The sequence below is a fragment of the Rhinoraja longicauda genome, chromosome 23, assembly GCF_053455715.1.
Source record: "Rhinoraja longicauda isolate Sanriku21f chromosome 23, sRhiLon1.1, whole genome shotgun sequence".
Taxonomy (NCBI): Eukaryota; Metazoa; Chordata; class Chondrichthyes; order Rajiformes; family Arhynchobatidae; genus Rhinoraja; species Rhinoraja longicauda.
In genome coordinates, this window is record NC_135975.1 from 362761 (window position 1) to 375628 (window position 12868).

The 12868-nt window shown below is 50.9% G+C and overlaps 1 protein-coding gene across 2 annotated transcripts in view; it reads right to left on the minus strand.

The window, feature by feature from the left end:
• LOC144604764 (semaphorin-3A-like) overlaps nucleotides 1-12868 on the minus strand; it is an 80515-nt gene that overhangs the window by 16794 nt on the left and 50853 nt on the right. For both annotated transcript variants that reach the window (XM_078419408.1, XM_078419407.1), the window contains 4 exons: nucleotides 7218-7437; nucleotides 6295-6386; nucleotides 3679-3720; nucleotides 2326-2483 (listed from right to left, as the gene is read on the minus strand). In XM_078419408.1, the coding sequence (XP_078275534.1) occupies nucleotides 2326-2483; nucleotides 3679-3720; nucleotides 6295-6386; nucleotides 7218-7437 (512 nt within the window). The remainder of the gene's footprint in view (nucleotides 1-2325; nucleotides 2484-3678; nucleotides 3721-6294; nucleotides 6387-7217; nucleotides 7438-12868) is intronic.

The following is a 12868-nucleotide window of genomic DNA, read 5'->3' on the forward strand; positions in this document are numbered from 1 at the left end:
AGATCTGCATGTGAATGAGAAGCCGCGGGGGCTGGGAGGGACAGGCACTAATTGGAGAGATCACTCAGGGGCAAGCATTGTCCCAGAGGGCAGAATGGTCTCCCTCGGCACATCGAGCTTTGATGAGTTTCCCGTAACCTGTTGGCTACATCTCCCCCACGGACCAACAAATGTGGGGAAGGGGTTTATACGGGGAATCAAATGTTGTCCAAATGTTGGAAGTGTGGGACTGAAATGACCAATTCCAACAAACCAGCTCAAAGAAAGTTATGTGTCGTTATAGTTTTAGTTTTAGAGATACAGCGCAGAAACATGAGCTTTGGTCCACCGAGTCCACGCCGACCTGCGATCCCCGCACACTAACACTATCCTACAATTTACAATCTATACTAAAGCCAATTAACCGACAAACCTGCGCGTCTTTGGAGTGTGGGAGGAAACCGGAGCACCCGGAGAAAACCCACGCAGGTCACGGGGAGGACGTACAAACTCCGTACAGACAGCACCTGTAGTCAGGATCGAACTCGTGTTTCTGGCGCTGTGAGGCAGCAACTCTACCGCTGCACCACCGTGCTGCCCCTGTTCTGAGCCTCTGTACTAGTGAGAGGAGGCAGAGATGCTGGAAATAGACACAGAGTGCTGGAGTAACTCAGCGGGTCAGGCAGCATCTGTGGAGAGAAGGACTGGGTGAGGTTTTGGGTGAAGCCCTTGTTCAGAGATGCTGGAGGCCTGTTGTACATGGAGTGAAGGTGGTCCACCTACTGCAGGTGCGTGTAGTGTACAGGTTGACCTGTGGGGCGGTGCAGAGTGGAGACAGACATTCCGTGCTTATATAAAACTCCAGGTGCTAGCAGAGTAAGGTCACTTCCTCACATTTGGCATCACACATGCCCAAATGGCAGTAATTCAGACAATACTTTGCTGGCATTTGCTGTGATGCACTTTACTTCCAAGCTCATCTGCTTTCTGGAATATATTTAGGTTGCAGTTTAATATTCCTGATATATCTCTGCAGTTTAAACTGTAGCTCCAGGTCAGTGGCCTGGTCTGCAGACATCAGCGTTAGTACGGTGAGATGGGACGAATCAAGAGAGGAATAGACCAGGTACACGCAGTCTCGTGCCCAGAGTTGGTGAATCAAAAACTAGAGGGCAGAGGTTTCAGGTGAGATGGGAAAAGGTTTGATAGGAATTTGAGGGGTAACCTTTTCACACAAAGGGTGGTGGGTGTATGGAATGAGCTGCCGGAGGAGGTAGTTGAGGCTGGGACTATTGCAATGTTTAAGAAACAGTTAGGCAAGTACATGGATAGGACAGGTTTGGAGGGATATGGGCCAAACGCAGGCAGGTGGGACTAGTGTAGACGGGGCATGTTGGCCGGTGTGGGCAAGTTGGGCTGAAGTGTTTCCACACTGTATCACTCTGTGACTAGTGCAGCTGGGGCATGTTGGCCGGTGTGCTGGGGCATGTTGGCCAGTGTGGGCAGGTGGGACTAGTGTAGATGGGGCATGTTGGTCGGTGTGGGCAGGTGGGACTAGTGTAGGTGGGGCATGTTGGTCGGTGTGGGCAGGTGGGACTAGTGTAGATGGGGCATGTTGGTCGGTGTGGGCAGGTGGGACTAGTGTAGATGGGGCATGTTGACCAGTGTCGGCAGGTTGGGCTGATGGCCCTGGTTTCTACACGGTGCCACAGTGTGACTGTGTGACAAGGGCTGCAGTAACTCTGTGCTGTGGTCAGACAGTCTAACTCTCTGCACAGCCGACAGATACCACACTCAAATGTACAATTAAAATCAAATTACACGTTCTATCCCTTAAAATCACCAAAAACACTTTGGAACAGATTCCACATCGAACTGACACAGGTTTTGTACGGTCCGCTGCATCTTGCTGTGCTCGGCCCCACAATGATCACTGACATTGGTCAGTGCAGGGGCCGAGTGCAGGAGACAGGACCACACGCCACGACTAATAATGGCCCCCACCCCAGCACTGCCTTGTCACTGCCCAGCCACAGGTACCTCAGTGGGTGGGGGGCCACAGTGTGGGTGGGGGGGGGGCACCCTGGGGTGCCACAGTGCTGGTGTAGGGGCCACAGTGTGGGTGTAGCAGCCACCCTGGCCTACCATGCAGCAGTGTGGTTGGGGGGGCACCCTGGGGAGCCACAGTGCTGGTGATGGTGCCACAGTGTGGGTGGGGGGCCACAGTGTGGGTGGGGGGGGTCACCCTGGGGTGCCACAGTGTGGGTGGGGGGGCCACAGTGTGGGTGGGGGTCCATAGTGCGGGTATACGGGCCACAATGTGGGTGGGGGGTGCAGGCATCTTACCTCTTGGCTGTGGGGAAGTACCTGGAGCAGGTGGACCCGTCCCAGGCGCAGTAGGGGTCTCTGGCGAGGCAGCACTCAGCGCAGGCGCGCCCGTAAACATGGCAGCGGTGCAGCGGCAGCTGTGTCACGCCCAGCGCTGAGCCCAGGTACAGCTGTTGCTGTTGGAGGAACAGGGAAGGGTTAGAGCAGGTCGTACACAGGTGGGCACTGCCCTCCCTCTACAGGTGGGCACCGCCCTCCCTCTACAGGTGGGCACAGGTGGGCACTGCCCTCCCTCTACAGGTGGGCACAGGTGGGCACTGCCCTCCCTCTACAGGTGGGCACCACCCTCCCTCTACAGGTGGGCACAGGTGGGCACTGCCCTCCCTCTACAGGTGGGCACCGCCCTCCCTCTACAGGTGGGCACAGGTGGGCACTGCCCTCCCTCTACACTTCATGTAGGGACAAGGGCAAGGTGTCCATTGTCACCAGAACTTTAGTTTAGTGTAGGGTAGGTTAGTTTAGTTTAGTTTAGAGATACAGCGCGAAAACAGGCCCTTCGGCCCACTGAGTCCGTGCCGACCAGCGATCCCTGTTTACTAACATTATCCTACACACACTAGGGATAATTTACACTTTATACCAAGCCAATTAGCCTACAAACCTGCACGTCTTTGGAGTGTGGGAGGAAACCCACGCAGGTCACAGGGAGAACGTACAAACTCCGTACAGACAGCACCCGTAGTCAGGATAGGTCTCTGGCGCTGTGAGGCAGCAGCTCTACCCGCTGCGCCACCGTGCCGCTACAAATCCCTGTTACAAGTGTCTGCTTTGCACGGGTCAATGGCAGTCACCCCACTCTGGTTCAAAGTCCAGAGTTCACCCTCAAGGTCGGCTGAGGAGTCGGGGGATCGAGGCCGGAGAGGGTGGGCGAGGAGAGGGAGGATGGGTCACAGGGCGACTGGAGTGGAGGAGACGGCTGTGATGGGCCTTGGGGGGCAACTGCACTGGGGCTGGGGATGGGGCTAGAACTACCCCTCGTGCAGAGGCACAGTGAGCTGCTCTGTGTGGACTGGACTGACCGGGGCGAGGGTGTTTATGTACAGCGATAGGCTTGCTGATCTGTATGCAGAAAATGTATTTCACTGCAGCTGGTACATAAGGCATAAAGAAACCGTGGAACCATTGACCAAACATTGTCACCATACTCCCCACTCAGCGGGTCAGGCAGCATCTGTGGAGAACATGGATAAGTGACGTTTCACGGACGGTGGGGCAGATCGAGGGGCCGAGTGGCCTGCTCCTGGTTTCGTCACCTATCCCTATTCTTCATTTTTGTAAAGCAGCATCTGCAGGTGCTTGTCCATATCTCACCTGTTTGGTTGAAATCTTCAGTGTTGTAATGGGTGTTGGCTCCTGGTGGGCAAAGTTGAAGATGGTTTAATCACATCACAGACTGAGAGCAACATAATACAATATAGTTCAGTCCCGTCTCATTTATTGTCACGTGTACCGAGGTACAGTGAGAAGCTTTTGTTGCGTGCTAACCAGTCAGCGGAAAGACAATACATGATTACAATCGAGCCGTCCACAGTGTACAGATACACGATAAGGGAATAACGTTCAGTGCAAGGTAAAGCCAGTAAAGTCCGATCAAGGATAGTCCGAGGGTCACCAATGAGGTAGATAGTAGTTCAGCACTGCTCTCTGGTTGTGGTAGGATGGTTCAGTTGCCTGATAACAGCCGGGAAGAAACTGTCCCTGAATCTGGAGGTGTGCGTTTTCACACTTCTGTACCTCTTGCCCGATGAGCGACGGGAGAAGAGGGAGTGGCCGGGGTGAGACTGGTCCTTGATTATGCTGCTGGCCTTGCCGAGGCTGCGTGAGGTGTCGATGGAGTCAGTGGAGGGGAGATTGGTTTGTGTGTGTGATGGTCTGGGCTGCGTCCACAATTCTCTGTGTGTAAGTATTAGTTTGCCTGGTTTTATTGTTGCTGTTACAAGTGATTAGGATGGCGAATATCAGATGTCAGTAATAATTCACGCTTGAGTGGCCCAATGCTAATTTCCCCATTTAGCAACAGGGAGGTTTAGTGCTCGTGGAATGTAATTTACGGCAACTTAACAAACACGGGTAAGTGGGAGTAAAGTCGCTGTTAAGGTCCAGTTGTGAAAATGCAACAAATTATGCGGGAAATTTCACTGATTGAATTATCGTTAATTTTCCATTAAAATTAATTAACTTAATTGCAAAAGGAACTTTTGTTACAGACTGAGGAATAATGATTTAAATTTGTACTTTCATGAATGAATGAATGAATAAGTTTATTGGCCAAGTATGTACACATACATGGAATGTGTCTTGGTGCATTAGAGTCATACAGCTTGGAAACAGGCCCTTCGGCCCAACTTGCCCACACCAACCAACATGTCCCGGTCACACTAGTCTCAACTGCCCGCGTTTGGCCCATATCCCTCTAAACCTGTCCGATCCATGTACCTGTCCAAGTGTTGTTACAGTCCCTGCCTCAACTACCTCCTCTGGCAGCTCTTTCCATACGCCCACCAACCTCCGAGTGAAACATTTGCCCCTCAAGTTACTATTAAATATTTCTCCTCTCACCTTAAAGGGTCTCAACCCGAAACGTCACCCTTTCCTTTTCTCCACCCTACCTGTCCCGCTGAGTTACTCCAGCTTTTTGTGTCTATCTTCGGTTTAAACCAGCATCTGCAGTTCCTTCCTCCACATTAAGTCCAAGTCCTCTGGTTCTCGATTCCCCAACTCTGGGCAAGAGACTCTGTGCATCTATCCAATCTATTCCTGTGATAAGTTTGTACATCTCTATAAGATCACAGCCTCCTGCGCTCCAAGGAATAAAGTCCCAGCTGACCCAATCTCTCCCCATAGCTCAGGCCCTCAAGTCCCAGATAACCCAATCTCCCCTCATAGCTCAGGCCCTCAAGTCCTGGCAACATCCTCATAAAAATACTTCTTGTTTTTATCCTATTGGTTTATTATTGGGCTACATCTCATATACAATGAAAAGCTTCTGTTTGTGAACTTTTCAGTCGGTTCACACTGTAGGTGGGTAGAATCACATACATATACAGGTGTTGCAGATAGAAACATAGCAATGTAGTATATCGTGTTTCAGCGTTATAGTGTTACAGTTGCAAAGAAATTCCAGAAATATTCTATTTGAAAGCATCAACTCGAAATGCAAACTCATTGAAAAGGCTTATTATTAATGTGTGTTTAGTTCCCCCACCTGCTGTAACCCAAGTCAAAGTTAACAAGAACTGCTTTAAAAATACTGTATTATGGTTTTATCATCTAGTTCCTAATTCTTAAAAGACTCTGTGCAATCACCCGATTTATTCCCCTTACGATTTTTTACAGCGCTCCAAGGAATGGAGACCTAGCCTGGCTAACCTCATTGTATAAGATCACCCCTCATCCTCCTGCGCCCCAAGGAACAAAGTCCTAGCCTGCCCCAACCTCTCCCTGTATAAGATCACCCCTCATCCTCCTACGCCCCAAGGAACAAAGTCCTAGCCTGCCCCAACCTCTCCACATCGTCCAGCTGTAGCTGTCCCTAGTGTGGAGCTGAACTCCAGGATGGAACTGGTTCCAGCCTGGTCCAAATGCAGGCTCTGTGCTGCGTGACGTGGTCTAAGGACAGAGCCTTGCTTGCTCCAACTCCCTTCTCCCAAAGAGGAAACATGAAGCTGATCCGACACTCCAGGTTAAAGGGTCTCATTAAAGGGTAAAGAAGGATGTATCAATGAATACTTTTAACGCGAAGATCGACAGATTCTTGATTAGTGCGGGTGTTGGGAGTTATGGGGAGAAGGCAGGAGAATGGGGTGAGGAGGGAGAGATAGATCAGCCATGATTGAATGGCAGAGTAGACCTGATGGGCCGAGTGGCCTAATTCTATCACATGAACTTATGAAAGCTTCAGATCAACAAGAGACGATGAGTTCACACCTTCAGCACGGTCATCTCTTCCAGCAAAACCTCTTCCAGGTCACGCCAGGCCTTCCGTGGGATGGACACCACCTTCAGAACTGTCCCCACGTCTGTAACGAGCAACGGTAAACCACGGGTTAGAATGCATCACCACCCAACCTGTACCCCCACCCACACCCCACCCACCCACATCCACATCACCCACCCCCACACCACACCACCCACCCCCACCCACACCACCCACACCCACATCACCCACCCCCACCCCACCCACCCACATCCACATCACCCACCCCCACCCACACCCCACCCACATCACCCACCCCACCACCCACCCCCACCCACACCACACCACCCACCGACACCACATCACCCACCACCCACCCACATCACCACCCAACCTGTACCCCCACCCACACCCCACCCACACCCCACCCACCCACATGCACATCACCCACCCCCACCCACCCACACCCCACCCACCCACATCCACATCACCCACCCCACCACCCACCCCCACCCACATCACCCACCCCCACCCCACCACCCACCCACATCACCACCCAACCTGTACCCCCACCCACCCCACCACCCACACCACACCACCCACATCACCCACCCCCACCACCCCCACACCACACCACCCACCCCCACACCACATCACCCACCCCACCCACATCACCCACCCCCACCACCCACACCCACTCACATCACACCACCCACCCCCACCCACATTACATCACCCACACCACCCACACCCACATCACCCACCCCCACCCACATCACTCACCCCACCCACATTACCCACCCACACCACCCACCCCCACCCGCACCACCCACCTCACCCACATTACCCACCCACACCACCCACCCCCACCCACATCACCCACCCCCACCCGCACCACCCACCCCCACAGTTGGTGACAGCTGGTTGGCGTTACCTGTCGCGATGAACATGACATCGTATTGTCCATCCTCTGCCTCCACCCTATCGACAGTGATCTGGGTGAAGTGGTAGTCCACGTTGGTCTTGATGACGATGGGCCTGTTGCTGACGGGCAGCACGGGGTTGTACATGGCTGGGTGACCTCGGGCAAAGGTCATCACATCATCCGGGAAATCCTTGGTTGAGTCAAAGCCTCCGAATGTTTTGCTGGGACACTTCAACACAATAGATCAGTTGGGGAATAATACTGGAAATCTAAAGTTCATTCAATCACGATGGAGAAATATTCCTCATTTTTAAATTATCAAAGAAACTGTGGCACAGCGGGTAGAGCTGCTGCCTCACAGCGCCAGAGACCCGGCTACGATCCCGACTACGGGCGCTGTCTGTACGGAGTTTGCACGTTCTACCTGTGACCTGCATGGGATTTCTCCGAGATCTTCAGTTTCCTCCCACACTCCAAGGACGTGCAGGTTTGTAGGGTAATTGGCTTGGTGTATGTGTAAATTGTCCCTAGTGTGTGTAGGATAGTGTTAGTGTGCGGGGATCGCTGGTCGGTGTGGACTCGGTGGGCCGAAGAGGCTGTTTCCACGCTGTATCTCTAAACTAAACTAAACTAACACAGGATTGCAAAGCGATGAAATCGTAAGGGGGGAAATGAAATGATGACAGATGTTACTACATGGGACTAAACTAAACTCATCTAAACTTCAGAACAAGACAGGGGCAGCTGGGAACAAGCAGGATGGGAGGGTGTGAATAACAGCAGAACTGTGCTGGACGTGTGGGTCATGGCCAGAGGCCAGAGACGTGTGGGTCATGGCCAGAGTCCAGAGAAGTGTGGGTCATGGCCAGAGTCCAGAGAAGTGTGGGTCATAACCAGAGGCCAGAGACATGTGGGTCATAACCAGAGGCCAAAGAAGTGTGGGTCATGGCCAGAGACGTGTGGGTCATGGCCAGAGGCGTGTGGGTCATAACCAGAGGCCAGAGACGTGTGGGTCATGGCCAGAGGATCCATCGCCCGCAGAAACAGAGAGCAGCAAAGAACAAACAGCAACACGACAGACCAGCGATGATGGAACCTGCAGCAACACGACAGACCAGCGGTGATGGAACCTGCAGCAACATGACAGACCAGCGGTGATGGAACCTGCAGCAAAACACAAGGTGCTGCCCACAGTTTTAGAATAAGGGGTCGGCCATTTAGGACTGAGATGAGGAAACACTTTTTCACCCAGAGAGTTGTGAATCTGTTGAATTCTCTGCCACAGAAGGCAGTGGAGGCCAATTCACTGGATGTTTTCAAGAGAGAGTTAGATTTAGCTCTTGGGGCTAACGGAATCAAGGGAAATGGGGAGAAAGCAGGAATGGGGTACTGATTGTGGATGATCAGCCATGATCATAGTGAATGGCGGTGCTGGCTCAAAGGGCCAAATGGCCTCCTCCTGCACCTATCTATTTTTCTTTGCTCTATGTTCTCACGTTACAGCGCGTTGGAGCAAGTCAGACAGTGTCGTGATGGTCACAGCATTGGATGAGTTCCAGCTGTGGATCAGTAATCTGCACGGGGATTAGCTCGAATAGCAATGCTTTAATTTCACAGCACTTCACACAGAAGCTCCCCTGCAGGTTATTAACCTTGACTCACCCGAGAGCACACTCATCATCTCTCCAATACTCTGCCGATGAAATCACACTGTGGACAATTACTAATGGGCACTTTCACATCCCACTGACAGAATCCTTTGTCATCACCTTAACTATGGTGGGACCTGGAGCCGGTTGGACAGGTTCATCACAGAGAACAGGTAAAGGCCAGGGCTGCAATACAGGCCTCATAGAGGCTAGGGTCAGGGAGACACAGAGAGAGAGATACAGAGATACAGGGACAGAGAGAGAGACAGAGAGACACAGAGAGACAGAGAGAGACAGAGACAGTGAGAGACAGTGAGAGACAGTGAGAGACAGTGAGAGACAGAGAGACACAGAGACACAGAGAGACACAGAGAGAGACACAGAGACACAGTGAGAGACACAGAGAGACACAGAGAGACACAGAGAGACACAGAGAGACAGAGAGAGACACAGAGAGACAGAGAGAGACACAGAGAGAGACACAGAGACACAGAGACACAGAGAGACACAGAGAGACACAGAGAGACACAGTGAGAGACACAGAGACAGTGAGAGACAATGAGACACAGAGACACAGAGACACAGAGTGAGACACAGTGAGAGACAGTGAGAGACAGTGAGAGACAGTGAGAGACACAGAGAGAGACACAGAGACGCAGAGAGAGACACACAGAGAGAGACACAGAGACAGTGAGAGACAATGAGACACAGAGAGACACAGAGACACAGAGACACAGTGAGACACAGAGAGACAGAGAGACAGAGAGAGACAGAGAGACAGAGAGAGACACAGAGAGACAGAGAGAGACAGAGAGAGACACAGAGACACAGTGAGAGACACAGAGAGACAGAGAGAGACAGAGAGACAGAGAGAGACAGAGAGAGACAGAGAGAGACAGAGAGAGACAGACAGAGACACAGAGAGACACAGAGACACAGAGACAGAGACAGAGACACAGAGAGACAGAGACACAGGGACACAGACACAGAGACAGAGAGAGACACAGAGACTCACACAGATACACAGAGAGACACGGAGAGTCACAGAGAGATACAGAGTCACACAGCACGAAAACAGGACTTTGGCCAATCAAGTCCATGCTGTCCAAATGCTCCATCGAAGCTCACCCCATTTACCTGCATTTAGTCCGTATATATCCACACCTTTCCTATCTGTACTTGCCCAAGTGTCTTTTAAATGTTGTTTTTGTACCAGCCTCAACTGCCTCCTCTGACAGCTCGTTCCATACACCCAGCACCCTCTGTAAGAAAATGTTACCCCTCAGGTTCCTATTAAATCTTTTCCCTCTCCCATTAAACCCACATCCTCTGGTTCTTGATTCGCTACTCTGTACATTTTACAGAAGCCTATTAACCTACAAACCTGCGCGTCTTTGGAGTGTTGGAGGAAACCAGAGCACCCGGAGAAAACCCACGCAGGTCACGGGGAGAACGTGCAAACTCCGTACAGACAGCGCCCGTAGTCAGGATGGAACCCGGGTCTGTGGTGCTGTGAGGCAGCAGCTCTACCCGCTGCACCACTGTGCGTGGGTTGGACTGTGATTGCAGGCTGACTGTGTGGGCTGACATGTTGCCATGTACTTTGACATCTCAGTAATAAAGCTGCTCTTTGGAAACATTCTTTCCTGCAAAACATCTCGTCGCGTACGTGGGCCCAGGTGCCTAGGCAGCCTCTGGAGATATCAGCAGTCTCCAAGACTTACAATTAAATATCGTGAACCATCTTTAAAGTGCTTTAATGCTGCTCCAACAAGTAGCAGTGAAGATGATTTATGGCAAGTTGTGACAAACAGTAAGTAATGAGATGTGTGATCAAACTGTGTCCCTTTTTACAAAATTCAAGTCTCAAGAATGTTGAGGTATACAGGTTTAAGGTGATAGTGGAAAGATTTAATAGGAACCTGAGGGGTAACATTTTCACACAGAGGGTGGTGGGTGTATGGAACGGGCTGCCGGAGGAGGTAGTCGAGGCAGGGACTATCGCAATGTTTAAGAAACATTTGGACAGGTGCATGGATAGGACAGGTTTGGAGGGATATGGGCCAAACACATGCAGGTGGGACTAGTGTAGATGGGACATGTTGGCCGGTGTGGGCAAGTTGGGCCAATTAGCCTGTTTCCACACGGTATCACTCCATGACTCTAACGTTCATCCATAGTTTTACATTTTAGAAAGGTGTTTTTTAAACGCAATAAAGAATTTGAAACAAATATCTAATAATTCAGCCAATGTCAGAGTTCAGACTGGTATTGCTGACTATCAAGATAATAATAGTTCCAATGAAACTATTTATCCTAAAACCATTATAATAAAATAAAATGTAGCATGAATTATTCAGATAAGGTCTAGAGATCAAATCATTAAAGATTTAGCTTCCGGCCTCTTTGACCCAGTGACAATATTAATTTCACAACTGAGAATCCAATTTCATTGCAACATTTTAACAGACCCTGGGCAATGGATGATCATATGAAATATTAAACATAATATTAGGGGCGGCACGGTGGCACAGCGGGTAGAGCTGCTGCCTTACGGCGCTTACAGTACCAGAGACCCGGGTTCCATCCTGACTACGGGTGCTGTCTGTACGGAGTTTGTACGTTCTCCCCAAGACCTGCGTGGGTTTTCTCCGAGATCTTTTTTCTCCCACACTCCAAACACGTGCAAGTTTGTAGGTGAATTGGCTTGGTAAATGTTAACAAAAATGTCCCCAGCGTGTGTAGGATAGTGTTACTGTGCGGGGATCGCTGGTCAGCACAGTTTCAGTGGGCTGAAGGGCCTGTTTCAGCGCTGTATCGCTAAACTAAACTAAACAGGAGAAGCCAGCAACGTCCTGTGTTCAGAGACTGGACTTCCAGAAGACCATCAAGCCAACACAAAGGCAGTTGTCAAATAACGTTCAACCACAAAGGTACAGGGTTCAATCTCAGCACAGAGGGGCTCTTCAACGATGGACAGGAAACAGAGAGCAGGAATAGTGCTCGACCAGTGAGGCAGAGAGATGCTGGGGTCAACACAAGCCACGTTTTAAGGGCAGGTTTAAGGTGAGGGGGGAAAGACGGTCATTGGTACCTGCTCTGATTGGTTCTGCACCTTTTCACATCTCTAGTTTCCCTCTCCCCCCACTCTCGGTCTGAAAACGGATTTTGACCGTAGATACTGCCTGACCCGCTGAGTTACTCCAGCACTCTGTGAAACGTCACCTATCCATGTTCTCCAAAGATGCTGCCTGACCCGCTGAGTTACTCCAGCACTCTGTGAAACGTCACCTATCCATGTTCTCCAGAGATGCTGCCTGACCCGCTGAGTTACTCCAGCACTCTGTGAAACGTCACCTATCCATGTTCTCCAGAGATGCTGCCTGACCCGCTGAGTTACTCCAGCACTCTGTGAAACGTCATCTATCCATGTTCTCCAGAGATGCTGCCTGACCCGCTGAGTTACTCCAGCACTCTGTGAAACGTCACCTATCCATGTTCTCCAGAGATGCTGCCTGACCCGCTGAGTTACTCCAGCACTCTGTGAAACGTCACCTATCCATGTTCTCCACAGATGCTGCCTGACCCGCTGAGTTACTCCAGCATTTTGTGTCCATCTTTGGTGTAAACCAACATCTGCAGTTCACTGCGGAAAGATTTAATAGGAACCTGATGGGCAACCTTTTCACACCAGAGGGTGGTGGGTGTATAGAAAGAGCTGCCAGAGGAGGTCGTTGAGGCACAGACTATAACAACATGTAAAATACACTTGGACAGGTTGAGATGAATAAGGATTAAATGTGGAGAAATGGGACTAGTTTAGATGGGGCATTTTGGTCGGCATGGATGAGTTAGGCTGAAGAGCCATGATTTATGACAATGACTACCCATGAGTTCTGTGGCACCTCAATCCCAAGTATAGTTAAAGCAGTTATTTATAGACATTTGGTACCGTCCTACCACAACCAGAGAGCAGTGCTGAACTACTATCTACCTCATTGGTGACCCTCA